Source organism: Podarcis pityusensis (assembly GCF_964106645.2).
Source record: "Podarcis pityusensis genome assembly, chromosome: 13".
NCBI lineage: Eukaryota > Metazoa > Chordata > Lepidosauria > Squamata > Lacertidae > Podarcis > Podarcis pityusensis.
Window position 1 is genome coordinate 8,474,032 of NC_138038.1, and position 25,667 is coordinate 8,499,698.

Below are 25,667 nucleotides of genomic sequence, written 5' to 3' on the forward strand. Positions count from 1 at the left end.
CATTGTGGCTCAGTAACTGCTTATTTGGAATTGGTGGAAACCCTCAACACATGTCTCAAAAATTGTGTATTACTATTGCCAAAACTGGGGACGCGGGTGGCACTGTGGTCTAAACCACAGAACCTAGGGCTTGCTGATCAGAAGGTTGGCAGTTCAAATCCCTCCGACGGGGTGAGCTCCCGTTGTTCAGTCCCAGCTCCTGCCCACCTAGCAGTTTGAAAGCACGTCAAAGTGCAAGTAGATAAATAGGTACCACTCCAGCAGGAAGGTAAATGGCATTTCTGTGTGCTGCTCTGGTTTCGCCAGAAGCGGCTTAGTCATGCTGGCCACATGACCTGGAAGCTGTCTGCAGACAAACGCCAGCTGTCTCGGCCTACAGAGCGAGATGAGCGCGCAACCCCAGAGTCGTCCGCAACTGGACCTTACGGTCAGGGGTACCTTTACCTTTACCTTTTATTGCCAAAACTAAAGCCGGAAATCAAGTATATCACATGGAGCCACAAGGAGCGTGCACTAATTATTTGAGGTAAATTTTCCCCAAAATATAGGCAAGCATTTACACTGCTTTGAAAGGAAGGCTTAACAGCATTTTATATACATTGTTTGTCTGTGTGGAAAATAAAGAGTTAAAACTGTACCAGGCATTTTTTAAAAAAATATGTACTTTTGACACAACCAGATTTCTCCTTTCCCCAAAAGTTGCTTAAAGTGCTGTAGATCATAGCATAAGTAAGAAAGATTGACATAACTTCAATATGACGTGAGATTCTCCATCATGAACCTTATTTGACCTTGGTACAAGCCTGAAATCAGCCTCATCAGCCAACACAAGGAAATTTAACTGCCAGAGAAAAGACAAAGGATAGCCAGTTCAGCCAGAGGCCACCAGGATGGCTTTCATTCAAACACTTAATTAGCAAGACGGTTGAGGTGAGAAGCAGGAAGGAAATTCTGAGATAAATTCAAAAGCACGATAAAACTAACTGCTCATCTCAAGGTCTCCATCCCTTCTCCATTGGCATGCCTTTACCAAAAAGGTGTAAAAGACCCCTAAATTTAAAAAGTCTGTTGTGTTCTTCTTGCTCCAACTGAGAAGAGATCTGCGCTTCCAAAGAATCACCACACATCCTCTTTGCTTAAGAATAGATATTTTATTTCCAAGAATTACCAACAGAGGAGGAATGGCAGATGAAGATGATGGACTTTTTGGAGCTGGCTGACCTGACTGGAAGAATCCGTGATCAGAAAGAGGAGGAGTACCAAGAAGAATGGAAGAAATATAAGGACTCTTTAGCTAAATATTCTAAGATAATGTTACTAGAATTACTTGTAAGTACCAAATTGGCCTAGGAGTTAAACATGTTAAATTGTATAACATTATGGATAGAAGATAATTTGAAAAGAAAGACAGATGTTAATCAATTAAGTTAATTTTATTTAAAAGTAGTATTGGAAAACTGCTACAGTGACCTACCGGTATATGGAAACTCAGCTAGGGGGATGTGAGGAAGTCATTTAACAATGATAACAAAATTGGGATTTTAACAGTGAGGATAAATGTTTGTTTGTTCTTTATATTGTAATGTTTTTTATTTGTTATAAAAAAATTATTTTGTTTCTTATAAATTTGGGAAATTAATAAAAAAAATTGGGGGGGGGAGAATAGATATATTATTTCTTCCCCCACCTCCTCCCTCCATTTATTAACTTAGTGTGGGTCCTGCTCAGGGCCAGATTTAGATGAAGAAAGGCCCTAGGCTACTCCACTTGTGAGGCCCCTCCCAATCTCCCACCCTCACGACTAGAAGAAAATGGAAGAGTGTTATAGACAACTCTATTACTTCCTCACTCTTGAGAGGTAGGAGGAACATACTGTGGAAAGAATTGATGGAGCCTCAAAAACTGGAAAACTTTACTGGAAGTTGATATAGTAGGAGGCATTAGAAAAAAAAGGCGAAGGACCCCTGGATGGTTAAGTCCAGTCAAAGGCAACTATGGGGTTGTGGTGCTCATCTCGCTTTCAGGCCAAGGGAGCCAGCGTTTGTCCACAGAGTTTTCCAGGTCATGTGGCCAGCAGGACTAAACCGCTTCTGGTGCAACGGGACACCGTGACGGAAACCAAAGCACACGGAAATGCCATTTACCTTCCCACCGCAGTGATACCCATTTATCTACTTGCACTGGTGTGCTTTTGAACTGCTAGGTTGGCAGGAGCTGGGACAGAAGAAAGGGAGCTCACCCTGTCGCGGGGATTCAAACCACCAACCTTCCGATCGGCAAGCCCAAGAGTCCCAGTGGTTTAGACCACAGCGCCACCCGTCTCAGTAGGAAGCATAGAACTCATTTGAGACACGTTTCCCTAAAAAAATAAAACTAGATTTGAGGCGACACCAGTATTGGGAGCCGTTTCAAGATTTCCATCATATATGCAACACACATACATGCATGCAGTGGAGATTTAAAATCAGGGTTTTTCTTCTCTGAGATGGGCTGCTTTGCCAGCCTGAGATGGGCTGCTCTGCCCCTCACTTCCCTCTACAGTACCTGCAGACCACTGGAACCACAACTGGTCTCCTCTGCCCAATCCACCAAAGCCTGTCTCTGTATTAACTCTCTGAGGGTTTGAGAACCATTGGTTACCCCCACTTGCTTTAGCTGGCTGGTCAAAGCCTTTCCTGGGGTGTGGCTGCTGCTACATGCTGGTGGCTTTTACAGACCCTCCAAGTGTCCCTATTTTCCAGGCAAATCCCTAATTTGGAGAAGCCGTCTCGGTTTCTGATTTGATCCCACAATGCCCCACTTTTCCTTAGGATGTCTCTATTTTCATTGGAGAGATGTTGGAGGGTATGGAGTTATCCAACCCCCGAGCTGTCTGAAGACAGTCCTGTATAGGGAAGGTGGTTTTTTTTAAGTTTAATGTTTTATTATGTTTTTATATATGTTGGAAGCTGCCCAGAGTGGCTGGGGCAACCCAATCAGATGGGTAGGGTATAAATAGTAAAATTATCATTATGGAAGGGGACGTCCCTATTCTCACTGGAGAAATGTTGGAGGGTCTGGTTTTAGAAGCCACAGGCGACAATTACAAGACATGTGTACTGACAGTAAACACAGAACGAAAGTAATATATTGAAGCATTTAATGTGCCTTGTTTTCATCAAGGTAAACCACATTCTTTGTTATTTTAATTCCAGTAAAACAAAACCAAATACAGTTACAGATAGGTAGCCGTGTTGGTCTGCCATAGTCAAAATAAAAAATATTCTTTCTAGTAGCACCTTAAAGACCTTAGTTGGTCTTTAACTTAGTTGGTCTTTAGTTGGTCTAACTTAGTTGGTCTTTAAGGTGCTACTAGAAAGAATATTTTTTATAAAACCAAATACAAACAGCCAACAAGAGTACAAGTCCCTGCTCTCTGAGGACAAAGGGCAGAGGGAGGGAGGGAGGCAAGGAGTCAACTCACTGCTCTGTTAGTGGGGAGGACATTCACTGTGTTCACCTCAGCTATGGTAGGATGGATGCTTGGTGGCCCAGCAGAAAAAGGATAAAACCCACATGGGGGGAGGGAAAACCACAAACCAGTGGGCCGGTCCCTTTCCCCTGAAGCAGCATTTCTTCTAAACAAGCAGAAAGACAGCTCAGATAGGTGTGGAGTCCCCTTGTCCCACTGGCTACCAATTCTACAGGAAGGTAGTAAGAGACTGCTGACGAAGGCATGTCAGAGCACTGCCGGAGCCAGTCTTCCTGAGCAAGGCGATGGTGCAGGGAATGGATGGGGGCAAGACAGAGGGGGAGGTCAGCGCCCTCTCTTCAATCCACCTCCTCCATGCGTGAGGCATCCTCGTCTCCTTCCAGAGGGGGAATATCTTCAGAGACAGCGGCACTAGGCTCTTCAGCAGCAACCTCATCTTCCTCAATCCCGAGCCCCAGCTTGATCATCCTAGAGATACGGTTGGAGTGAGTCTGTGGGTCCTCCTTAGAAGCCAGAGGAAAGCAGTGCTGTCTCCAAGAGCAGCACCACAAGGTCCTTGACGGCCTGGTCGTTCTTGTCTGCCTCGGCCTTCTGACGCAGTGTCTCTACAATGGGGTGGTCAGGACTGATCTCCAGGTGCTTCTTGGCCATCATGTAGCCCGTGGTGGAGTTGTCTCGCAAGGCCTGGGCCTTCATGATACGTTCCATGTTGGCGGTCCAGCCATAGGTGCTGGTGACAATACAGCAGGGCGAGGAGACCAGCCAGTTTGAGACCGTCACCTTTTCAACTTTCTGCTCCAGGATTTCCTTCATGAGTTTGCAAAGGTTCTCAAACTTGGCTTTGCTCTCCCCCATCTTCTTCTTCTCGTCCTCATCCTCTGGCAGCTCCAGCCCTTCTTTGGTGACGGACACCAAGGGCTTGCCATCAGATTCCTTCAGCTGCTGGGCGCTATACTCATCAATGGGCTCTGTCATGTACACCACCTCAAAACCACGTTTCCTCACTCGCTCCACAAAGGCAGAGTTAGCCACCTGCTCCTTGCTCTCACCTGTGATGTAATATATGCTTTTCTGGTTTTCCTGCATACGGGACACATATTCGGAGAGGGAATTCATCTCGTCGCCAGAGTGGGAAGTGTGGTACCGCAACAGTTCTGACAGGCGTTTCCTGTTGGTAGAGTCCTCATGGATCCCCAGCTTGAGATTTTTGGAGAAGGCCTCATAGAACTTCTTGTAGTTTTCTTTGTCCTCCGCTAGCTCTGCAAAAAGCTCCAGGCATTTCTTGACGATGTTCTTGCGAATCACTTTGAGAATCTTGCTTTGTTGCAGCATCTCACGGGAGATGTTCAGGGGCAGATCCTCAGAGTCCACTACACCCCGGATGAAGTTCAGGTACACTGGGATGAGTTCATCACAGCTGTCCATAATGAAGACGCGCCTCACATAGAGCTTGATGTTGTTCTTTTTCTTCTTGTTCTCAAAGAGATCAATGGGGCCCGGCGTGGGATGAAGAGAAGCGCCCGGAATTCCAACTGCCCCTCCACAGAAAAGCGCCTAACAGCCAGATGGTCTTCCCAATCATTAGTCAAGCTCTTGTAGAACTCGCCATACTCCTCCTGAGTGATGTCATCAGGGTTTCGAGTCCAGATGGGCTTGGTCTTGTTCAGTTCCTCCTGGTCGATGTACTTTTCCTTGATCTTCTTGGTCTTCTTCTTGCTCTTGCCACCTTCCTCCTCTTCATCTGAGCCCACATCTTCAATCTTGGGCTTCTTCTCCTCATCCTTGGGGGCTGCCTCTTCATCCTCCTTCTCCACTTTTTCCTCTTCCGCCTCATCGTCGCTGATTTCCTTCTCACGCTTCTTCTCCAGATAGAGGGTGATAGGGTAGCCGATGAACTGGGAGTGCTTCTTCACCACTTCCTTGATGCGACGTTCCTCCAGGTATTCAGTCTGATCTTCCTTCAGGTGCATGATCACTTTGGTACCACGGCCAATGTGTTCGCCATGGTCAGCTTTGACAGTGAAGGAGCCGCCTGCAGATGACTCCCAGGCATACTGTTCATCATTGTTGTGCTTGGTGATAACCACAACCTTCTCAGCCACAAGGTAAGCAGAGTAAAAGCCCACACCGAACTGTCCAATCATGGAGATGTCTGCACCAGCCTGCAAGGCTTCCATGAAGGCTTTGGTGCCGGACTTCGCAATGGTGCCCAGATTGTTGATAAGGTCTGCCTTTGTCATGCCAATACCACCAATGTCCACCAAGGTGAGGGTGCGATCATGGGAATTGGGAATGATATCTATCTTCAGCTCTTTGCCACTTTCCAGCTTTGAGGGATCTGTCAGACTCTCATAGCGGATCTTGTCCAGTGCATCAGAGGCGTTGGAAATGATCTCCTGCATAAAGATTTCCTTGTTGGAGTAAAAGGTGTTGATTGTCAGGGACATAAGCTGGGCAGTCTCTGCCTGGAAGGTGTGTATCAAAACAACTGCTGTACAACTACTGTTTATATGGTTTACTTGAACCCACAGGGACACAGGTAAGAAATATTTTCATGAACAGAAGGATGGAGGATGTGCGCATTATAAGAAACCAAGTTTGTGTTCTACCAAAAGATGAGGATCTCCCATTCCTTCACTCTGTGCTGGGTCGTTCAGAATATCCTCAAAACCAATGCAGTCACAGTTGCCTTTCCAGATATCCGGGGACAAGTTAGAACTAGGAAGGAAAGGAAGACGCTGGAGCAGCTTCACTGCTTGGAATTCCATCTGCAGCTTCAGTGGTGAATGCAGCTCCAGAATATTTCTCAGAGTAGAAAAATTCATCTTATCTTGATTTAGCAACAACAACAACAAAAGTATCCGGTGTGTCCAAAGGATGAACAGGGAAAAGTTCGCTCTTCACATTTGTAAAGCCTCTATTTATCACATCACAGCTTTCAAATGCTTCAGCAGCTGACAAATCAGACACTGGAATACAGTCCTTCAGCTGAGATCCATCTGCTCTGGAATTCGCATCAAGCTGTGTTTTTTTATAAAAAAAGAAGGGGGGAAAGGACAGTCGTCAAGGACAATGGGAGCTGTAGTGAAGCAACCCCTGTAGGAAGGCCCCTAGCCTTCTCCCCGCCCCATGCAAAGGTACCCTTCCTCTTACCTGGTCTTTTTGGGGGAGGCTTGGGCAGCAGCCACAGCGGTGCACGATGGAGATCCTGCAAGAAAGAAGGGATCTTTGAAGCACTGCTTCTTGGGCTCAAATCCTGTTGGCTGCTTTCGCAGTGGCATCTGGGTGGCCCCTGGGAGAAGAGGAGGCTGGACCAGACGGGCCGTTGGCCTGATCCTGCAGGCCCTTCTGGTGTGTTTCCTAAGGCCCCCCTCCTACCCCCTGTCCCATTACCTCAGGGGCGAGAGGCCGTCGTCTGGGCTCCAGTCCCTCCCGGAGGAATGCAGCGGTTCCACGGCTGAACTTCTCCCTCGCTGCAAAACAAACAGAGACATCAAAAGGTGCCTGTCTCCCAGCCACGCTAGCCCCAGTCTGGGGCAGGAGGGTGGGGGACCTGGGAAGGGGCATTTCCACTTACCTGATCTTATCAGGGCTCCCCACTTCTCCACCGTACGGGTATCCGACCGGCCTAGCACAGAAGCAACAGCCAAAGTCTCCTCCCTCACCTGAGAAGCTGTTTTAATGGGAGGAAACTTTGGCTGCTGCTTCCGTGCCAAACCGGGCCGGGATGGAGCCATGCCCGTACAGAGGAGGGGCAGTGGGGACACGCCATGAGGGACGACAGCCGGGAACCGCCGGGATGTTGTTCGGTTCTTCATTCCGGGAGCCGGCGCTGGAGCCTCATCCCTGGAGGCGTGGCCCTGTGGAGGAAGAAGGACATCACATGAGAATGGAAGCCACAGGTGGGGAGAGTGTTTCTAGGACTCCCAAAACATGTTCCACAAAGATCCCTTCATTCCCTCTGCCCTCGTACCTGATGTTCGCCACGTCTCTCCAGGGATTTGGCCAGAACAAAATACGTGTTGGGGAAAGGCTCCCACACTGCAAAGAAAAAAGAAACATGAGCAGGCGCCTGGCTCCCTGCCATGCTAGCCCCAGTCTGGGGCATGAGGGTGGGGAACAAGGGAAGGAAGCATTCCTAAAATATGGGGCACTCAGTTGGCATTTCCACTTACCTGAGGTGGGAGCCTTTCCCCCTTTGCTCTGGCCGGCCTCTCGCCTAAGGAAGAAACAAGCCCAGTTAGTATGATTGGGGGGGACAGGGAGAATTCTGGGATTGATCTGCACCAGAGCCAGATTACCCAATGGACAGAGCAGGCACCAGCCTATGGGCCAGGCAACAAAGGATCAGAATAAATACTGTTTGTTTTAGCTATTAATTATTGTTGGTTGGTAAAATCAAAAACGTTTCAGGATATGATTTGCAAGGAGCCCAGGGATATTTTGACTGCCTAGGGGCCTCCACAGGTTTCAACCTGGAACTGTGCCCAACCAAGGGCCAACTTTGGGCTCTCAAATGTCAAGGGCGCCCTGTAGGAAGAGCCGTAGCTGGGTGATCTTGCGCCCCTGGAGAACCGTCCAGATCGCGCCCCCTAGCCACGGTCAAATGAGCTCTTCTTTCTGCCTCTCCTCCAACCCTCCACCCATTCAATTCACCCTCTATCAAAAACCTTTTCTTATGAGGCAATAGCCCAGTGTGAGGGCACCGGCCGTGCCATCCTCAGACTGCCCCACCCCTGCCACAGAAGGGCACAGCATACCTGCAGATGTTGGTTTGGGACGTGGCACCGCTGGGCTGCTGCTTGGCCGGAGCCCTGACCGGCGCTTCCAAACCACGGCCCTGCAAAGAAAGAAGGACATTTTACTCTCCTGCCAAAGGCATCCCCTCTAGGGGACAGGGGTCCCAGGGACCCTCCCCAAAGATTTTCTTCTGGGGCAGATCGCCCTCCATATTTTCTCTCCCCCCAGCCACATCAGGGGGCGGCCAGCCAGCGGAGAGACATAGGGGGCAGGTGGGAGGGTGAAGGCCGCTCCCTGCAAGGCCCTTTCCACCTGGCCTGGGGGGGCCAGGCCCAGACCCACCAGCCAGCCCTACTGAAGAGGCTCCTCCTGAGGCCGGAGGAATGTCGCCCAGCTAGTGTTTTATTGATTTATTGATTTATTATGCTGTAAACTGCTTTGAGATTTTTATTAAAAATATAAAGCGGTATAGAAATATAAATAAATAAATACGCGGGAAACGAATTCCCCAAGGAATTAACATACCACAATGTCCAGGGATATTTGTTTCTGCTTCTGCCTTCCTGCCTGAGAACCTGTGAGACAGAAAGGAAAATAAAAACAGAGGAAGTTACCAACCAGCAGTGGCGTAGCGTGGGTTGTCAGCACCCGGGGCAAGGCAAGTAATTTGCACCACCTAACCCGTGGATTTGTGCCCCCTAACCCTAACCCCCAGATGTTGCACCCGGTGCGGCCGGGCCCCCCTGCACCCCCCACGCTACGCCACTGCCAACCAGTAATTCACAACAGAAAATATCCTGCCCACAGCCAGCCCTGGCTGGGCTCCAAACTCTGACCATCTCCTTACCAGCCAGATGCACTGACCCCTTGCAATTCTGCCTGCGCTGGAGAAAGGGGAGAGATGTTTTGCTCTCTGTCCCTCAGGACATGAATATGAGAGCCACACCATGCAGCCCTGACAATATCTCAAGGGCCTTCACAGGGGGGAGGGAGAAAGCTTGTTTTCTCCTGCTCCAGAAGCCCTCAGGACCTGAAGCCGTGGCTTCAAGCTACAAGAAAGGAGATTCCGACTCAACTTCAGGAAGAACTTTCTGACAGCAAGAGCTGTTTGACAGTGGGAAGAAATCCCTCAGTGGGCAGTAGACTCTCCTTCCTTGCAGGTTTTTCAGCAGAGGTGGGATGGCCATCTGCCATGGATGCTTTAGCTGAGATTCCTGCATTGCAGGGGGTTGGTCTAGATGACCCTCGGGGTCCCTCCCAATTCTACAATTCTATAATCCTATGGGGTTCCAGGTTCTCACCTTTGCGAAACTCAGCCATAGTGGAGTACACAGCAGTGGAGCAGAGTCAGGCTATTAAAGCGAGTCTGAATGTTGATGGGGAGGCGGTTGAGAGTTGGTTGAGAGTGGTGGGTTCTAGAAGGGGGGGGAGGGAAGGGACAGTCCCTTATTCCAGCGCCATGTCCCGCTGCTTTCCCTTATTGATGGATGTCCCTTAAATGTCCCTTAAATGATGTTAAGAGCCTAAGCTCTGCCACAAGCTCCATAGCGGCAGCAGCACCCCTTCTGCTCTGCTTCCGTTGAAGAAGAAGAAGAAGAAGAAGAAGAAGAAGAAGAGTTTGGATTTGATATCCCGCCTTTCACTCCCTTTAAGGAGTCTCAAAGCGGCTAACATTCTCCTTTCCCTTCCTCCCCCACAACAAACACTCTGTGAGGTGAGTGGGGCTGAGAGACTTCAAAGAAGTGTGACTGGCCCAAGGTCACCCAGCAGCTGCATGTGGAGGAGCGGAGACTCAAACCCAGTTCCCCAGATTATGAGACTACCGCTCTTAACCACTACACCACACTGGCTCTCAGACTGCCCGTTGGGACTCCTAAGTGGTGGACATACTATCAAAGGCTCATTGGCATGGATAGCCAAGGCCATCACTACCAACAACGCTCTTTGGAAAACAGGACAGTGGATGGGAAAGGCCTTCTTAGAGGACAGTGCAGTAAACTGGGTGCAGATAGTACAGATAGTCAGAATTGGCCCTTGGATGCACATCTGATTAAACCTGTGGGGCCTGATTCAGCCAAGTGAAAGGAAAGCGGAAGGCTGCTTCTGTGGGGAAAGGGATGGGCAGGGAGACGAAAAGCCCCACCCTCTTCTTCTTCTGCAAGGGGAATAACTAACAATAAAGGAGCAAAACACACAGAGTGAATTTTTCACAGCTCCACAGTTGTTGTTGTTGTTGTTTGAGTTTATTTATTGAGTTATTTAAGCATGCAAAATAGGGCACGGATGTAAGGGTTGATGGGTCCAAGTAGGCATGATGGAAGCAACAGTATTCGTTCTTTAGTTGTGTCTGCTACATTTACATGTGAGGAAGCCAGAATCTAGCAGCAATCCAACAGAATAAGGAAGCTATCCACTACTGATGTCCCTTAAATTTCAAAGGAAGCAGCTCCTCTCCCTACCTCCCTGCCGGCCAGGGAGGAGGAAGGCTCCAACTGTGTTGCTTGGCTGTGTTGCTCACCCAATAAGAAGTCTAAGAACGACTGGGGGGTGGAGCTTGCATGCCTTGTGTGTGGCTAGTTAATGCAAGCTGAGGGGGTTTTTGAATGCTGGACGCCATTTTGTTGCATGTGCTGCTGCAAACTTTGCAGTGCAAAGCCAGGCCGGAGAGCCATCTTAAGTTGAGACTGCATGGGCCTTGTGGTGCATTTGATTCAGATTCTATTCAGTTGAACCTCTGGTTACAAAGTTGGTTGGCCAGTGTTCTCGAAGCTACCAGCATGAGTTTGACCAGCCTGCAGGAGGACAGGAAGACTGGAGTGCCTGGAACAGGTGAGGCTGCATGTCCCTTATTTTGGCTGCTGGTCCCTTATTTTCAAATCTGTAAGTTGACAGCTATGATACAGTGGTACCTCAGGTTAAGTACTTAATTTGTTCCGGAGGTCCGTTCTTAACCTGAAACTGTTCTTATCCTGAAGCACAACTTTGGCTAATGGGGCCTCCTGCTGCTGTTGCGCCACTGCTGCGTGATTTCTGTTCTCACCCTGAAGCAAAGTTCTTAACCTGAAGCAATATTTCTGGGTTAGCGGAGTCTGTAACCTGAAGTGTATGTAACCTGAGGTACCACAGTATATCCGGAATAAGGTCTTGGGGTTTACTTGCATATGAAAAGATTTTAACCCAAAGATATTGGAAGTAATAATAACTACCCACTTAGAACTGTCATTTTAATATTCCATCATCCCTTTTTCCCCTTTATTAGTCTTCTTCTAGAAACTGGAGGATTCTGCCTCAGAACATACAGGTTGATTCTGTGACAGACCAGAACCAAAATGTAACTGTCTGTATGTTAAAATAAAAAAAATCAACACGGCTACCTATCTGTGTCTGTATGTTGTTTCTATGTTGCACGCTACTTGGAGATTTAAAAAAAATTAAGAAGTTTATATCGTGGTACCTCGGGTTACAGATGCTTCAGGTTACAGACGCTTCAGGTTACAGACTCCGCTAACCCAGAAATATTACCTCGGGTTAAGAACTTTGCTTCAGGATGAGAACAGAAATCGCACGGTGGCGGCGCGGCGGCAGCGGGAGGCCCCATTAGCTAAAGTGGTACCTCAGGTTAAGAACAGTTTCAGGTTAAGAACAGACCTCCAGAGCGAATTAAGTTCTTAACCCGAGGTACCACTGTAAATGCTTTTAAATATATTTAAATAAATAAATATGTGGCATAAATGCTACAGAGAACTCTTTTGGCTTTTAGCATTTAGGTGAAGTTTGTGAGTTGCTTTTTTATAGCTGTGTTCAGTATTCCTTGTCTGTCTGTGTTAGCACTGTGTTGTGTTGTGAATACACTGCACACAGTCCTGTACTGTATTATCATAGGCAATCAGCTCCACAATTATGTTTTTTTCTGGCAGTTATTATTCATCGTTTCCAACTGCTTAAGCAGCCACCAGCCAGCAAGCAATACAACAACCTAGATTTGTGGCAGACAATTTTATTCCCTGCTCACTGTTAAAAAAATATACCGGTATACTACTATTATTGCCACCCAAACCTTGTGGGCGTATTAGCCAGCCTTCTGACTGATGCAAAAAATGGGCTTTGGCTTTTGCTGCTCATCTCTGCATGGGACTCTGAGACCCCTAAGTCCATGATGCAATGCAATCATAACTCTGCTACATGCGTGCCCAGGGCCAGATTTAGATTTGATGAGGCCCTCAGCTCCTGAAGGTAATGGGGCCCTTTATATGTCCAGCTGTCCTTTGTCAACAACAAATTGTCGCTGTTTTTTGTGTTGGATATACTGTATGCTATATGGTGATTTATGGACCTAATAGGTATCTAAAGCCATTTGCACACAACAAAATATGTATTTAATCAAAGTAATTGTTGAACTGAAATACAATTAAGAAGTATATAGCTGTGGGTTAAACCACAGAGCCTAGGCCTTGCCGATCAGAAGGTCGGCAGTTTGAATCCCCGCAACAGGGTGAGCTCCCATTGCTTGGTCCCTGCTCCTGCCAACCTAGCAGTTCGAAAGCACGTCAAAGTGCAAGTAGATTAATAGGTACTGCTCCGTCGGGAAGGTAAACGGCGTTTCCATGCGCTGCTCTGGTTCGCCAGAAGCGGCTTAGTCATGCTGGCCACATGACCCGGAAGCTGTACCCCGGCTCCCTCGGCCAATAAAGCGAGATGAGCTCCACAACCCAGAGTCGGTCACGACTGGACGTAATGGTCAGGGGTCCCTTTACCTTTATATTAATAGTGAAATTGGGGGGGGGGGGCAAGAGAGTGGGGCCATAAGCTATAGCTTGTTTAGCTTATATGTAAAACCAGCACAGGCTAGTATATTCATGGGGGTGGAGAGTGGAGGAGAGAATGAATGAGATGGATCTTGCTGTTTTACTGCGTGCCTGAATCTCTGTGCTTTTGCAGGCAAGGAAGATAGACCTGTCAAGTTCTCCTGAGACAAAGAATTCCAACGCATTGGGGCCACCACTGAAAATGCCCTGCCCTGATTCCTTATTGGCTTGTACCGAACACGGAATGCAGAGCAGTATTTTGACATCGTATCTCATGGGGATAGTCACAAAAGGAACATTAAGGGAATGGCAAATACTGTCTTATACGGAAGGAGACAGCCTGGTATTGCCTGCGTGGGCTGCTGGCCTGGCTTTGAGACCGGGTTCTCTCGCAGGTATACCAGACTTAACCTGGGAGATTGCTCTACTACAGAGATGCAATCTTCAGTTCACTATCCGTGTATTGTATTTGCTGCAGTAGTGGAAGGGAGGAGTATTTATGCCCATGTTGAGATGGTGCGATTTAACTTTATTTGGTATTTTCCAAATAGCAAAACCATATGATAGTTTGTTAATGAGCCTTGATCCTTTTATTTAATTTATAAAAATTGAGCTGTATTCTGAGCAGTGCAGCCAAGCCATTTACAACATAAAAGCTGCAGCCATTGATTCCTTTTCTGCATCACTATTGCATTTCTTTTACATTACTACCTTATTATGCTGCATTTTCTGGATCTTTATTTTTATAGAATAATCTCAAAGTGGGGGGAGTAACCCTAAAGCGAACCATTATGGATACCCAGTGGTGTGTGTGTGTGTGTGTGTGTGTGTGTGTGTGTGTTTAGGGGTACTCTCAATTTGACTCAAGAAAATCACAATTTTATAGTTCAAATCAGGGGAAATAAATACAGTAAATGGACAAAAGTACAAAGAACATTCATTACAGTGGGAAAGGAAGTGAAGTAGCTATTGGCTGTGGTAACAATGAAACTGACCAATCACCATGCTAGATTCCAACTCCTACTTCACACATTAAACGCTCGCTTCTGTCTGAGACTCAGGAAACACCGTGAGAGGAAATGAGGCTGCCATCGAGGGTAGCAGAAAAAAGCACTGTGAATACCTACAAGTCTCCTCTCTCCACTGCTGAATGGAGGGTTGTTAAGGCTGGCTTCAGCTGAGTATTGCTATAATAATAAATTATTATTAATTCCCCGCCCATCCGGCTGGGTTTCCCCAGCCACTCTGGGCAGCTCCCAGCAGAATATTAAAAACATGATAAAACACCAAACATTAAAACCTTCTCTAGACAGCTGAAAATGCTTAGCACTTTTGGAAGCAGATTCCATAAAGGGGCACACGACAATGGCTGAGTCCCAAGAGGAACTATTCTGTTTTCGTCTTCATAATGATCCGAACACGTTTCCGACAATACAATAAACAGCACAAACAGCATTTGACAGCAATGAATGTGAAGACTGCCATGCAACCGATCAAGAAGGCAATGACATCCAGGGAGTGATATTGGTACCAGGTCAAGTGATGCGCAGCTACTCTCAAGTGCTTGGCACCTTTGTGGCGCATGACAAACTCAATCCAAAAAACAGCCCGGTCCAGTGGCTTTAACAGTTGGTCATGGTGGATCTGTGATAGCCTTAACGCATTTTCCTTATATCTGGAGGAAAGGAAGGTGGGGGAGAGAAATAAAAACAAATTGAGATAGGCAGAGGCGTAGGAAGGTCAGGTGGTACCCAGTGCATAAAATTTCTTGTCAACCCACTCCCACGTTGATTTATATATTTTTTTTGTCTGCAAAAATGGTTTTACATCATTTCATATTTTCTTACAAAGGAATAATAAATCATCATCATCATCATCATCATCATCATCTTTTTTTATATCCCGCCCTCCCTGACCAAAGTCGGGCTCAGAGCAGCTAACATCAGATACATAACATTGGTATAAAATCAAACGGTAATTAAATTACCTCCTAAAAGCATGTCAAAATCAAATTAAAGTCTAATTAGATGGCTTTCTGCAGTGTTAGGGTTGGGAACAGTAAGTGCTCCAGTGAATTGAAATTTCAGCCTTCACAACATAGGAAAACGGCCAAGTAAACAGCTATTTTTGTGGAGGAGGGTCAAGATATTAACTGATATGCATGGAATTTCATATATAGCCCTATAATCCCTAGTGTAGTAATATAAGACCTTTGGAGCAGGCATTTTTTTTAAAAAAAAAAGTTTTTTATGAACCGCCCTATTAGGGCAGTAATTGTTCCTTGATAATTTGTCACCCCCCTCCAAGATGGCCCCCCCCCGCCCCCCCTTCCTACGTCCCTGGAGAGAGGACCAGAACTCAATTTTTGACTGCAGTTTAGCAAGCACTGTAGCATTAAAGTCCTTGATGATTACCCCCAAGATTAAAAACAGCTTTTAAAATCAGCACATTTATTATGTCATCATGATCAATTGGTTAGCCTTTTGCTGCAACACACCCACATGGGCACACCTCTGGAAATTGTTAAGCAGCATTAAAACTTGCCTACTGTTTTCCATTCAAGATCCAAAAGTGGCTTATTGCTAATGTTGCAGCTGCTTAACTGAAGACAATATCCTGCCCATATTAATATTTTGGAAATATTGCAACAAAGCCTGTTAGTAAGCAGTAGCAATGGGTCCTGCTGGACCTGGCAGGGCTGCTAAGGAGTCATAGGGGTGTGGACAATGAGGTCCCAGGGGCCTGATGAGTTGTGGTTTTCTCCCCATCCTCCTCCCTTGCAAAGATATCGTGGACACCTAAGCATTTGTACAACTGCAATGCTTAGGTAAAGGTAAAGGGACCCCTGACCATTAGGTCCAGTCGTGGCCAACTCTGGGGTTGCGGCGCTCATCTCGCTTTATTGGCCGAGGGAGGCAGTGTACAGCTTCCGGGTCAAGTGGCCAGCATGACTAAGCCGCTCCTGGCGAACCAGAGCAGCACACGGAAACGCCGTTTACCTTCCCGCCAGAGTGGTACCTATTTATCTACTTGCACTTTGACGTGCTTTCAAACTGCTAGGTTGGCAGGAGCAGGGACCGAGCAACGGGAGCTCACCCCGTCACGGGGATTCAAACCGCCAACGTTCTGATCGGCAAGTCCTAGGCTCTGTTGTTTAACCCACAGCGCCAACTGCGTCCCTCTGCAATGCTTAGCACCTAACTAAACTGAAAAGGTGTCTTACTTTGGTTCAGAAGGTGTCCCTGCTATCCAGTTGCTTCACTGCTGGGAGAAAAGTTGTGGGGCCACCACCTCTTAGGACCCTCTCTCTATCCTCCTACTTTGCAGTGAAACAGGGCATTTAAACACTGTAGCTGTATAAATACTTAGCACCTAACTAAGGGCTCATCCACACTTCTGCTCGTGCTGTGTCCAGAAAGCATGCATCCCAGCGGTTTTCCTCTTGCCCTGTTCCTTTTCAAGGTAAAACTCACTCTTTGGCAATAGATCAGAACAAATGGCAATCCAGGGCCAAAATGGAATTGCTGTTTCCTCCAATTGAGCACTAAAGAGCAGCTTTCTTTTGGGCGGGGGGAAGCAGCAAGACAAGAGGAAGTGAGGATAAGCCCTGAGTGCCATAGCTTGGTTCAGAGTTGCTATCGCAATGTCTAGGGTGGATTCATGCCAAAGAAACTGTACATTACTCAACCCATATAAATAGCCAAAAGCGATGACAAATCTGCAGCAACAGAACAAATAGAACGATACAGATCATACATCTATAATATGAGCTAACACCCAAGAAGTGAGAGAAAGGTTACCAGAGACATCAACAAATTGAAAGCCAGCTTGATTTCAAATCAAACAGTTTTTATAGTGGTTTTATCCAACTCCTTTTTCCTGATTCTTCTTTTACAGCCAGTGCAGCCCCACTGAATTCTGTGGGGATTGCTTCCCCATATGTATGCTGAAATATACTCAGAGTCAAAAGTGGATTCCATGCTCTTTATTCAGCTCATAGCGGTGAGGAGGAATGGAAGTTCCCCCAGAATGTCTGCCTTATATACATTATTTACACAATGGGCCCCACGTGATTGGCTAATTCTGGGATTCTCCTGTAGGCCAATCAGATTGCGGATTCCCTTCCACCTGGAGCTGGATTGGGTGGCTCCTGTGGACCAATCAGACTGCTGTATTCTGAATCCTATTAATCTAGGACCAATCAGACTGCTGCCTTTTGGATCCTATTCAACTCAGTACATAACATATCCACTGCATGGCAGCCTGCATAGCTTAGTCTTAAAGGAGCCACACAGGGCTGTTAATAAGTTGACCCACCCCCCATAAATTCCCAGACCTGTGTGAAAAGATTATTCCCCTCTTTCCAGAATGTGCAGTAAAGTGGAGGCATATTAACTGGGCTAGGAGCTGGGAGATCAGAGTCAAAACCATCACAGAGCCATGGAGTTCCCCGTGTGGTCATGGGCCAATTACTGTCTCTCTCAGCGTCAACTCCCTCACAGGGTTGTTGTGAGAATAACATGGGGGGAAGAAGACCCATGAATGCCACCTTGAGCTCCTTTGGGGAAAGATGGAATGGATATAAACTCAATAATTGATAAATAAAGAATGGTAATAATTAAAAGTATATTTTCAGCCTGTCTGTCCCTGATTTTGAACTGGGGGAGGACTGTGTGTGTCACCAGGATTGAGTCACGAAAAACAAACACCTACAAATCAAAGGAGGTGCAAATCTGTGACAGAACGACAATATTTAGGCATATGAGCACCTGACTTTACATGCATATCTTCAGCAAATCCAATGTGTGGGTGCATACTTGCCCGGGTGAGGTGTGCAAGCAGGGTGCAATGCATGCCTTGATACTACGGACATTGATTTGAACCATCCTATTTTTTACAGTAGAGACATCACCTTGCCAACAAAGGTCCGTATAGTTCCAAGGTATGGTTTTCCTAGTAGTGATGTATGGAAGTGAGAGCTGGACCATAAAGAAGGCTGATCGCCGAAGAATTGATGCTTTTGAATTATGGTGCTGGAGGAGACTCTTGAGAGTCCCATGGACTGCAAGAAGATCAAATCTATCAATTCTGAAGGAAATCAGCCCTGGGTGCTCACTGGAAGGACAGATCCTGAAGCTGAGGCTCCAATACTTTGGCCACCTCATGAGAAGAGAAGACTCCCTGGAAAAGACCCTGATGTTGGGAAAGATGGAGGGCACAAGGAGAAGGGGACGACAGAGGATGAGATGGTTGGACAGTGTTCTCGAAGCTACCAGCATGAGTTTGACCAAACTGCGAGAGGCAGTGGAAGAAGAAGTGCCTGGCGTGCTCTGGTCCATGGGGTCACGAAGAGTCGGACACGACTAAACAACAACAACTTTTTACAGTAGCATTTTGAATCTAACACCATTTTGAATTTATCCTTACAGCAACCCTGTAAAGTAGACTGCAGTGCAATTCTAGGAAATTTTGCAATTCTAGCAAAACAACGGGCGCAGAGCAATACTCTTCCATAATCAGCTTTTGACACTTGACATGGTTTCTGCCCATTTCCACAGGTAAGCTGCCATACACCTGGCCCTGAAGCAATCTCACATGCATTCTGTGGACTAATGGAGACCACTAGTCATCTCTCACTTTCAGAGGAGAGTTTGCGGTTGACTCACGTGGCGTTGAGAATGACAGCCTTCACAGCATCCACTAAATCTTCAGCTTCCATTGTCTGGATGTCCAGCCCCACAGCCATCCCCTTTGCCTTCATGTGTTGAATATTGTCAGGCTGGTCAGCAAACATGGGAATCCCCACTGTGGGAACGCCATGGTAAATTGCTTCATAAATCCCATTGATCCCACCATGTGTTATGAAGGCTTTGGTCTTGGGGTGTCCTGGAAGGAGAAGATGAGACTCTCTTGACTATGGGATGATAAAAGTAGGTTATTAGCATTGATTCTCAGCAGCAGTGCCCAGCATAGTCCAACTGTCAGGCAATCTCTGAAGATTGCAGTTCACTATACATATTAATGTTTCTAGAACTCAACGCTGACCCTGGCCAAGCACACAACAATAGCTTTTTAAAACAGAGAGTTTGCAGTCCCTGATATCCTGAATATTGGAAAATGCAAAGTACCAAAAATTTAGCACTGTCTGAGAGCTTGGTTTTCCCTGGGGTGTACCCCATGTACCCCCTGCCTCTTCCTGTTATGGGAATGGTTGCTAAACATGGGAATCCCCACTATAGGAATACCATGACAAACAGGTTCATAAATTCCACTGGTTCCACCATGTGTTATAAAAGCTTTGGTACTGGGGTGTCCTGGAGAAGGAAGAGTAAAATTTACTAGATATGAAATGGTTAAATTATAATTGATCTTAAGCTACAGCATTCGAGCTTAGTCCACATGCCATGCTATCCCTGAATGTTGCATATAGATATATCCTCAACAAGAAAGCAGGCAGCACAGAACACAGGAGCGGAGTAAACTTGCTGGTTGGACTAGAAAACTCTCAGGGTCCCTTACTACACTATAGTTCTGTGATACTATTGAAGTGTAGATGGGTTGCCATGAAGCAAAACAAAGTGATAACTGCAGGAACCTTTATTGAACTAACAGAACTGGACAACATAATAATAATAATAATAATAATAATAATAATAATAATAATAATTTTTATTTTTATTTATACCCCGCCCTCCCCAGCCAAGGCCGGGCTCAGGGCGGCTAACAAGCAATAATAAAAACAAATTGAATGAATACAACTTTAAAAACAAGGTTAAAATACAACATTAAAACATTGAAACATTAAAATATTAAAATGCAGCCTCATCACAGGAGGAGAAGGAAAAAGAAAGAGGGGGGGGAATCAAATTGGCTCCAAGCCAAAGGCCAGGCGGAACAATTCTGTCTTACAGGCCCTGCGGAAAGAAATCAGATCCTGCAGGGCCCTGGTCTCATGAGACAGAGCGTTCCACCAGGCTGGAGCCAGTGTTGAAAAGGCCCTGGCTCTGGTTGAGACTAATCTAAGTTCCTTAGGGCCTGGGACCACTAGGGTGTTGCTATTTATGGACCTTGAGGCTCTCTGTGGGGCATACCGGGAGAGGCGGTCCCGTAGGTACAAGGATCCTAGGCCGTGAAGGGCTTTAAAGGTCAAAACCAGCACCTTAAATCTGACCCTGTACTCCACCGGGAGCCAGTGCAGCTGGAAAAGCACCGGGTGAATATGCTCCCATAGCAGAGACCCTGTGAGGAGTCTCGCTGCAGCATTCTGCACCCGCGGGAGTTTCTGGGACAGCTTCAAGGGCAGCCCCGCATAGAGCGAATTACAGTAGTCAAGCCTGGAGGTGACCGTTGCATGGATCACTGTGGTCAGGTCACGGCGGGAAAGAACAGGGGCAGAGCAACTGCTTATATTCATTTCTGAATGTCTGGGCCACTCCCAACGTGATTGGCTATCTAAACTTCTAAGCTGCGAATCATAACCCAGAGTTTAAGGGACAATGGCAGTGGCCCAAATCCTGAAATGTTCTGTGGTTGGATTATCATGTATCGAATTAGGACACAGGGGCTCAGAATCCCTAGTCCGGACTCAAGCTCAGGCAAACACAGACCACTGGATACATAACAACTACCATTCTGTGATCAGGAATGGATCAGAATAGAACAAGGGGAGAATGCTCATTGCTGTCATGAGTGAGGAATATGGGGATGGAGGAAAGATATTTCCAAGGGACTGGCAGAACACAGCAATGAAGCCATAACTGCAACAAGCATGAGGTCTCTCTCACCAAGAAGATCATTTTGTGGTATCCAGTCATAAATCCTGGTGTTGGCACCTAAAGTTTCTGGTCTTTTCCCTTTGTGGCGCCAAAGAACCTGGATTAGAAAAAAAGAGGAAAGCTTCCATGACTCCTACATTCATAATGTACGGGTAAAATTGAAGAAAACAAATAAACTAAAAGTTATCCAGAGCAAATTCCACCGTCCATCTTCTTCTCTATGAATTATTCTGCACCAGTAATTAACTCTCACAACATTTACAGTGGATGCTCGGGTTGCGAACATGATCTGTGCGGGAGGCACGTTCGCAACCCGCAGCGTTCGCAACCCGCAACGCCGCGTCTGCGCACACGAAGGTTGCAATTCGGCACTTCTGCGCATGTGCAAAATGCGATTTAGCGCTTCTGTGCATGCGCGAGCACCGAAACCCAGAAGTAACCCATTCCGGTATTTCTGGATTTCAGCGGGTCCGTAACCTGAAAACACACAACCTGAAGCATCTGTAACCCAAGGTATGACTGTATTAGACAAGGATAGCTTCAACGTCTAACACAACTCCAATGTATTTAAGTAGATTTCAAGAAAAGAAAATCTTTAATGTGTTTGCAGTAAAGGGATGCAATTTCACAGGTCAGTTAAGGGAATTGGGGCAGCATTTTCACAAGTCCACTGTACAACTTTTTGTTTTTGTTTTCTATACCAAACAACATGAACACTGACCTTCTGTGGAAGCTGGCTAAGTGCCGATGCAACCATGTTACTTTTTCCATCCGTTAAGTTTGCAACAAGAGAGCCCAGAGAAAACACCACAATGCCATGTTCTCCTGAACTCTGGACAAATTCTTCCATTTCCTGTCAAAAGTTCAAAGCATATTTAAAAATAAATATATTGAGAAGTCACATTCCTCCATGTCTTTGCTGTTTGAACCTGATGCATGAGTAGCAATGTGAATATTTTTCCTGATATTTAATGTTGTGAGGGAGTGTTTGGGAAATGATCTTTAAGTTCCAGCTTCCAAACTGTGCTTTAGGCTCCATGGATAATAGGCTTCTAAAGGTAAAAGGTAAAGGACCCCTGGACGGTTAAGTCCAGTCAAAGACGACTCTGGGGTGCGGCACTCGTCTCGCTTTCAGGCTGAGGGAGCCGGTGTTTGTCCACAGAGAGCTTTCCAAGTCATGTGGCCAGCATGACTAAACCACTTCTGGCACAACGTAACACAGTGACAAGTGCCAGAGCACACAGAAATGCCGGTTACCTTCCTGCCACATTGGTACCTATTTATCTACTCGCACCGTTGTGCTTTCGAACTGCTATGTTGGCAGGAGCTGGGACAGAGCAACGGGAGCTCACCCCATCGTGGGGATTCGAACCGCCGACCTTCCAATCGGCAAGCCCAAGAGACTCAGTGGTTTAGACCACAGCGCCACCCAGAGAGCAGAGTTTACAACAGACCAAGTCACTGGTCACTCCAGCTGCAGACACCTTTTCTCCACTTTTTCACCTGTGCTTTTCACATCAGCCTGAAAAGCAGAAAATTAAGCAGGCCAAGTTCTTCCTGGCACAACTGTATCAGTGATGATAAGCTCATCCACTACATTTGCTTCACTTCTCAAAATGTATAATTCACCTAGCAAGAACAATGGGACCTTCTGTCAAGAAAGCATGCCTAACTGAAATTTGGTTTCAGAATTACCTCTGGCAAAGGCTTGGCTGGCTGACACTGCAGACCCCCCACAAACTCAAAATTGGGTAGGAGAGGCCGTGGGAATTCAAGGTCCCAGTAGGTACGGATCAGCCAGATTTCCGCTTTCCCCATCACTTCACACTGAGTTGTGGGTCTCCCTGTCGAATGAGAAAGAGGAATGAGGTTACATTCAGCTTGGCTCTCCTTCACGTTTTCAACATTTCCACAAATAGTGAAAGCTGGTTCACACATTACATTTCAACTGGACACCTAAAAAAAGTAAGAGATGTGAACAGGAACTGGGGACAGAAAGAAATACATGTATTATGAGCACTCATTCATTAGCAAGCCTGGACTGGCTATGGCTCCTTGATAGATATTCTTTCAGGGTTATCCAAGTTTTCTCTTCCATAATGTTAGAAAGAACCAATTGGCCTGAAGTCAGTGTTGGTAGCTGAATGTGCACCAGAACTAGTGACAATCTATTGACAAACCAGGCCATTGGTTCAGTTCTTGTTACTGAATTCTGCCTAGAACCCTGTGCAGATACTATCTGTTGCTGCTTTTGGTTCCTTCAGTTTCCTTGACTTTCTTTCCCCCTCAACATTACTGGTGCATTGATAACACATCTTCCCCTCAAAACAACAACAACAGTGTGGTGGTGATCACACATACAGTTGTATGAAGATTATCTTCATGTGGTATCTTTCCAATGTGCAGGAGCTAAGGAAAGGTCAATTGTGGCTGCTCTGTTTCTTTCTTCCTCAATAAATTTCAGTTGTCCATATTAGTGCATTAAAATGTCATTCATTTAAAAGGTTTTCACAAAAAAGTGTCACTCCTAACAGACATATTTTTGTATGCACTTTTGCATATTGTACACATATTTGCAAGCAGTTTCCCCTAATATACGAAGCTATTCTCACAAATGTATGCATTTCCCTGCATGCTTCACATAACTTACACATTTTTGTACAGTTTTTTTGGTCGATTGAACTGCATTGCAAAATTCAGGTAACTCCAGTTTCAAAGCATAGTTGTGTGTCTGTCACTCCGGGAAGTGGAATTTACATAGGTTTACAATATCAGATCAAGTTTCTCTGCCATCCATTGCAATAAAACACATCAGTAAAATATTGCACAGAAGGATCCTGATGAAATAATAGATAGAACTACATAAAAGTTGCTTGCTCATCATTTGTTGAGTGATGGAAATGAGCAGAAAATCCCAGAATAATGTCTGTGCTTCAACTCCAAAGCTAATTTTAGATATCATTCTAGTTCAATTTGAGCTCAGGGGGAGTTGTACAGAAGGCAGAGCAACTGGGTGAAGCCATAAAAGAACAAAGCAGGTAAGATTCACTCCTCACTCCCTTACAGATGATCAGGCTCTAAAGCTTAGTAGAGTCTATTCCCAGCTGACCGTGGCTCTACACAGCCTCAGGATGAGGCCTTTCCAGTCCTGCTACTTGGAGGCCCTTTCTAACTGGTCGTGCCAAAGACTGAAGTTGGAATCCTTGGCCTCTTTAGAGCATCTACTCTACCAAATAATAATACTTTGGGAAGAAGAAACAAAAACAGGCTTACCTAAAACCTGACTGTAATAAGAGTCCCAATCTCCATACCAGGTCTGGAAAACATGGTCTTGCACGAGGTAAGATATTATATTCTTCACCCTTTCTCCAAATGACATTTTGTCCGTGAGCCCAGACAAGACAGCCGGGGCATAGGAAGGAGGGGCAGGTATCTTGCCACAGTGTCTCTCCACTGTCAAGCCTGGCGTGAACTGCAGGGTGTACACAAACGGGATGTCCATTTTCACAGCAATCAGGTCGCCACAGGGTGCCGCAGGGTCTGCAAGGAGCACGTCGTAGTTGCTCTTTTTCAGGCGGGCCATGAGTTCCTGATCGGCCAGCACATTTTCACACTTGAACTTATGGAACTCATGCACTTTCCTCATCATCTTTCGCATCTCTTGGTAAAACCTGTAGAAGGTCAGAGCAGTTGGCTTGTGGTCCAGCAACAACGTGACGAATTCCTCAAAGAATGACTGGGCCTCATCCTTTCCATAGGGCACAGGGAACACCTCAAACTTGGCAGCTGATATATCATCGCTGGGTTCGATTAAGATGGACGCTGATGGGGCTAGGATGCTGACATTGTGACCTCTATGCAGCAGTTCCTGGATAATGACCTTGATATTTAGCCAGTGGCTGGCATCCTCTGGCCAGATAAGCACATTCCCACAGAAAATGTTTCCTACTAAGGCAAGCTGAAGTATTAACAATTGAATTGCAACCGTTCTTGCTGAGGTGGGGACCATGATGTGATTTTCTGGGAAAGCCAAAGATTCGTCTTCTGTCACTTGTCAATAAAGATGTCATTCAGTGCATAAAACTCCTATTCCACACCCTACTTCAGAGAAGACTTTTTACCAAGTGTGTTGAGTCTTGATTTTTAACTGTCCAGGTGGAACACTGTTTGAAGATTTCTGGAATGAGAAGACAAATGGCACAACCCATCTCCATCACTGTTTCAACTGAATGAATGATGTTTTTATATAACCATAACCAATACAAATCTACTACCCACGCCAAAAAAATTACTCGAATATCATTTTATTCAAATAGATGATACACCTATCTTTTCCTGGGCTATATTGCTCAGGTCATTGGGGTATAGGCTAATGGCAGCTGTTCCAGTGGTGTAGCTGCCTCGATATATTTGGGGGTATAGGATTGTTCATGGAGTTTTCTTGGCAGGGATATCGGAGTGGCTAGCCGGTTCCTGCTCCAGGTGACATACCTAGACAGCATATTAAAAAGCAGAGACATCACCTTGCCAACAAAGGTCCGTATAGTTAAAGCCATGGTTTTCCCAGTAGTGATGTATGGAAGTGAGAGCTGGAGCATAAAGAAGGCCGAAGAATTGATGCTTTTGAATTATGGTGCTGGAGGAGGCTCTTGAGAGTCCCATGGACTGCAAGAAGATCAAACGTATCCATTCTGAAGGAAATCAGCCCTGACTGCTCGCTGGAAGGACAGATCCTGAAGCTGAGGCTCCAATACTTTGGCCACCTCATGAGAAGAGAAGACTCCCTGGAAAAGACCCTGATGTTGGGAAAGATGGAGAGCACAAGGAGAAGGGGACGACAGAGGACGAGATCGTTGGACAGTGTTCTCGAAGCTA

General features: G+C 46.2%; 2 protein-coding genes and 1 pseudogene across 3 annotated transcripts; all 3 read right to left on the reverse strand.

Moving 5' to 3' along the window:
- Positions 1 to 3,377: 3,377 nt before the first annotated feature.
- On the reverse strand, positions 3,378 to 5,974 carry LOC308460389 (heat shock protein HSP 90-beta pseudogene; annotated as a pseudogene). The gene has a single exon. The product of its transcript is annotated as a heat shock protein HSP 90-beta pseudogene (transcript).
- A 217-nt stretch (positions 5,975 to 6,191) lies between these two features.
- LOC308460531 (uncharacterized protein) lies at positions 6,192 to 9,585 on the reverse strand. The gene is made up of 9 exons (XM_080977078.1): positions 9,514 to 9,585; positions 8,738 to 8,787; positions 8,233 to 8,312; positions 7,648 to 7,691; positions 7,446 to 7,513; positions 7,050 to 7,332; positions 6,866 to 6,945; positions 6,626 to 6,680; positions 6,192 to 6,493 (listed from the first exon to the last, which is right to left on the reverse strand). Exons 1-9 carry the CDS (start codon positions 9,530 to 9,532, stop codon positions 6,489 to 6,491), a joined length of 684 nt encoding a protein of 227 aa, XP_080833204.1. The 5' UTR covers positions 9,533 to 9,585; the 3' UTR covers positions 6,192 to 6,488.
- Positions 9,586 to 13,880: 4,295 nt separating this feature from the next.
- Positions 13,881 to 24,890, reverse strand: LOC308460425 (UDP-glucuronosyltransferase 2A2-like). The gene is made up of 6 exons (XM_080976812.1): positions 24,066 to 24,890; positions 22,488 to 22,636; positions 21,514 to 21,645; positions 20,802 to 20,889; positions 18,684 to 18,903; positions 13,881 to 14,692 (listed from the first exon to the last, which is right to left on the reverse strand). Exons 1-6 carry the CDS (start codon positions 24,799 to 24,801, stop codon positions 14,404 to 14,406), a joined length of 1,614 nt encoding a protein of 537 aa, XP_080832938.1. The 5' UTR covers positions 24,802 to 24,890; the 3' UTR covers positions 13,881 to 14,403.
- Between the last annotated feature and the right edge of the window lie 777 nt (positions 24,891 to 25,667).

What these genes read in the sequence shown, in the direction of transcription:
- LOC308460531 (XM_080977078.1), bottom strand. An exon ending in TCCCAAACCAACATCTGCAG is followed by an intron (nt 7,692 to 8,232) that starts GTATGCTGTGCC and finishes TTTCTTCCTTAG; the next exon opens with GCGAGAGGCCGGCCAGAGCA. An exon ending in GACGGCCTCTCGCCCCTGAG is followed by an intron (nt 6,681 to 6,865) that starts GTAATGGGACAG and finishes TCTTTCTTGCAG; the next exon opens with GATCTCCATCGTGCACCGCT.
- LOC308460425 (XM_080976812.1), bottom strand. Translation starts at nt 24,801, where the DNA reads ATGGTCCCCACCTCAGCAAGAACGGTTGCAATTCAATTGTTAATACTT. An exon ending in TTATTACAGTCAGGTTTTAG is followed by an intron (nt 22,637 to 24,065) that starts GTAAGCCTGTTT and finishes CTCATTCGACAG; the next exon opens with GGAGACCCACAACTCAGTGT. An exon ending in CAGCCAAGCCTTTGCCAGAG is followed by an intron (nt 21,646 to 22,487) that starts GTAATTCTGAAA and finishes AACTTTTGACAG; the next exon opens with GAAATGGAAGAATTTGTCCA.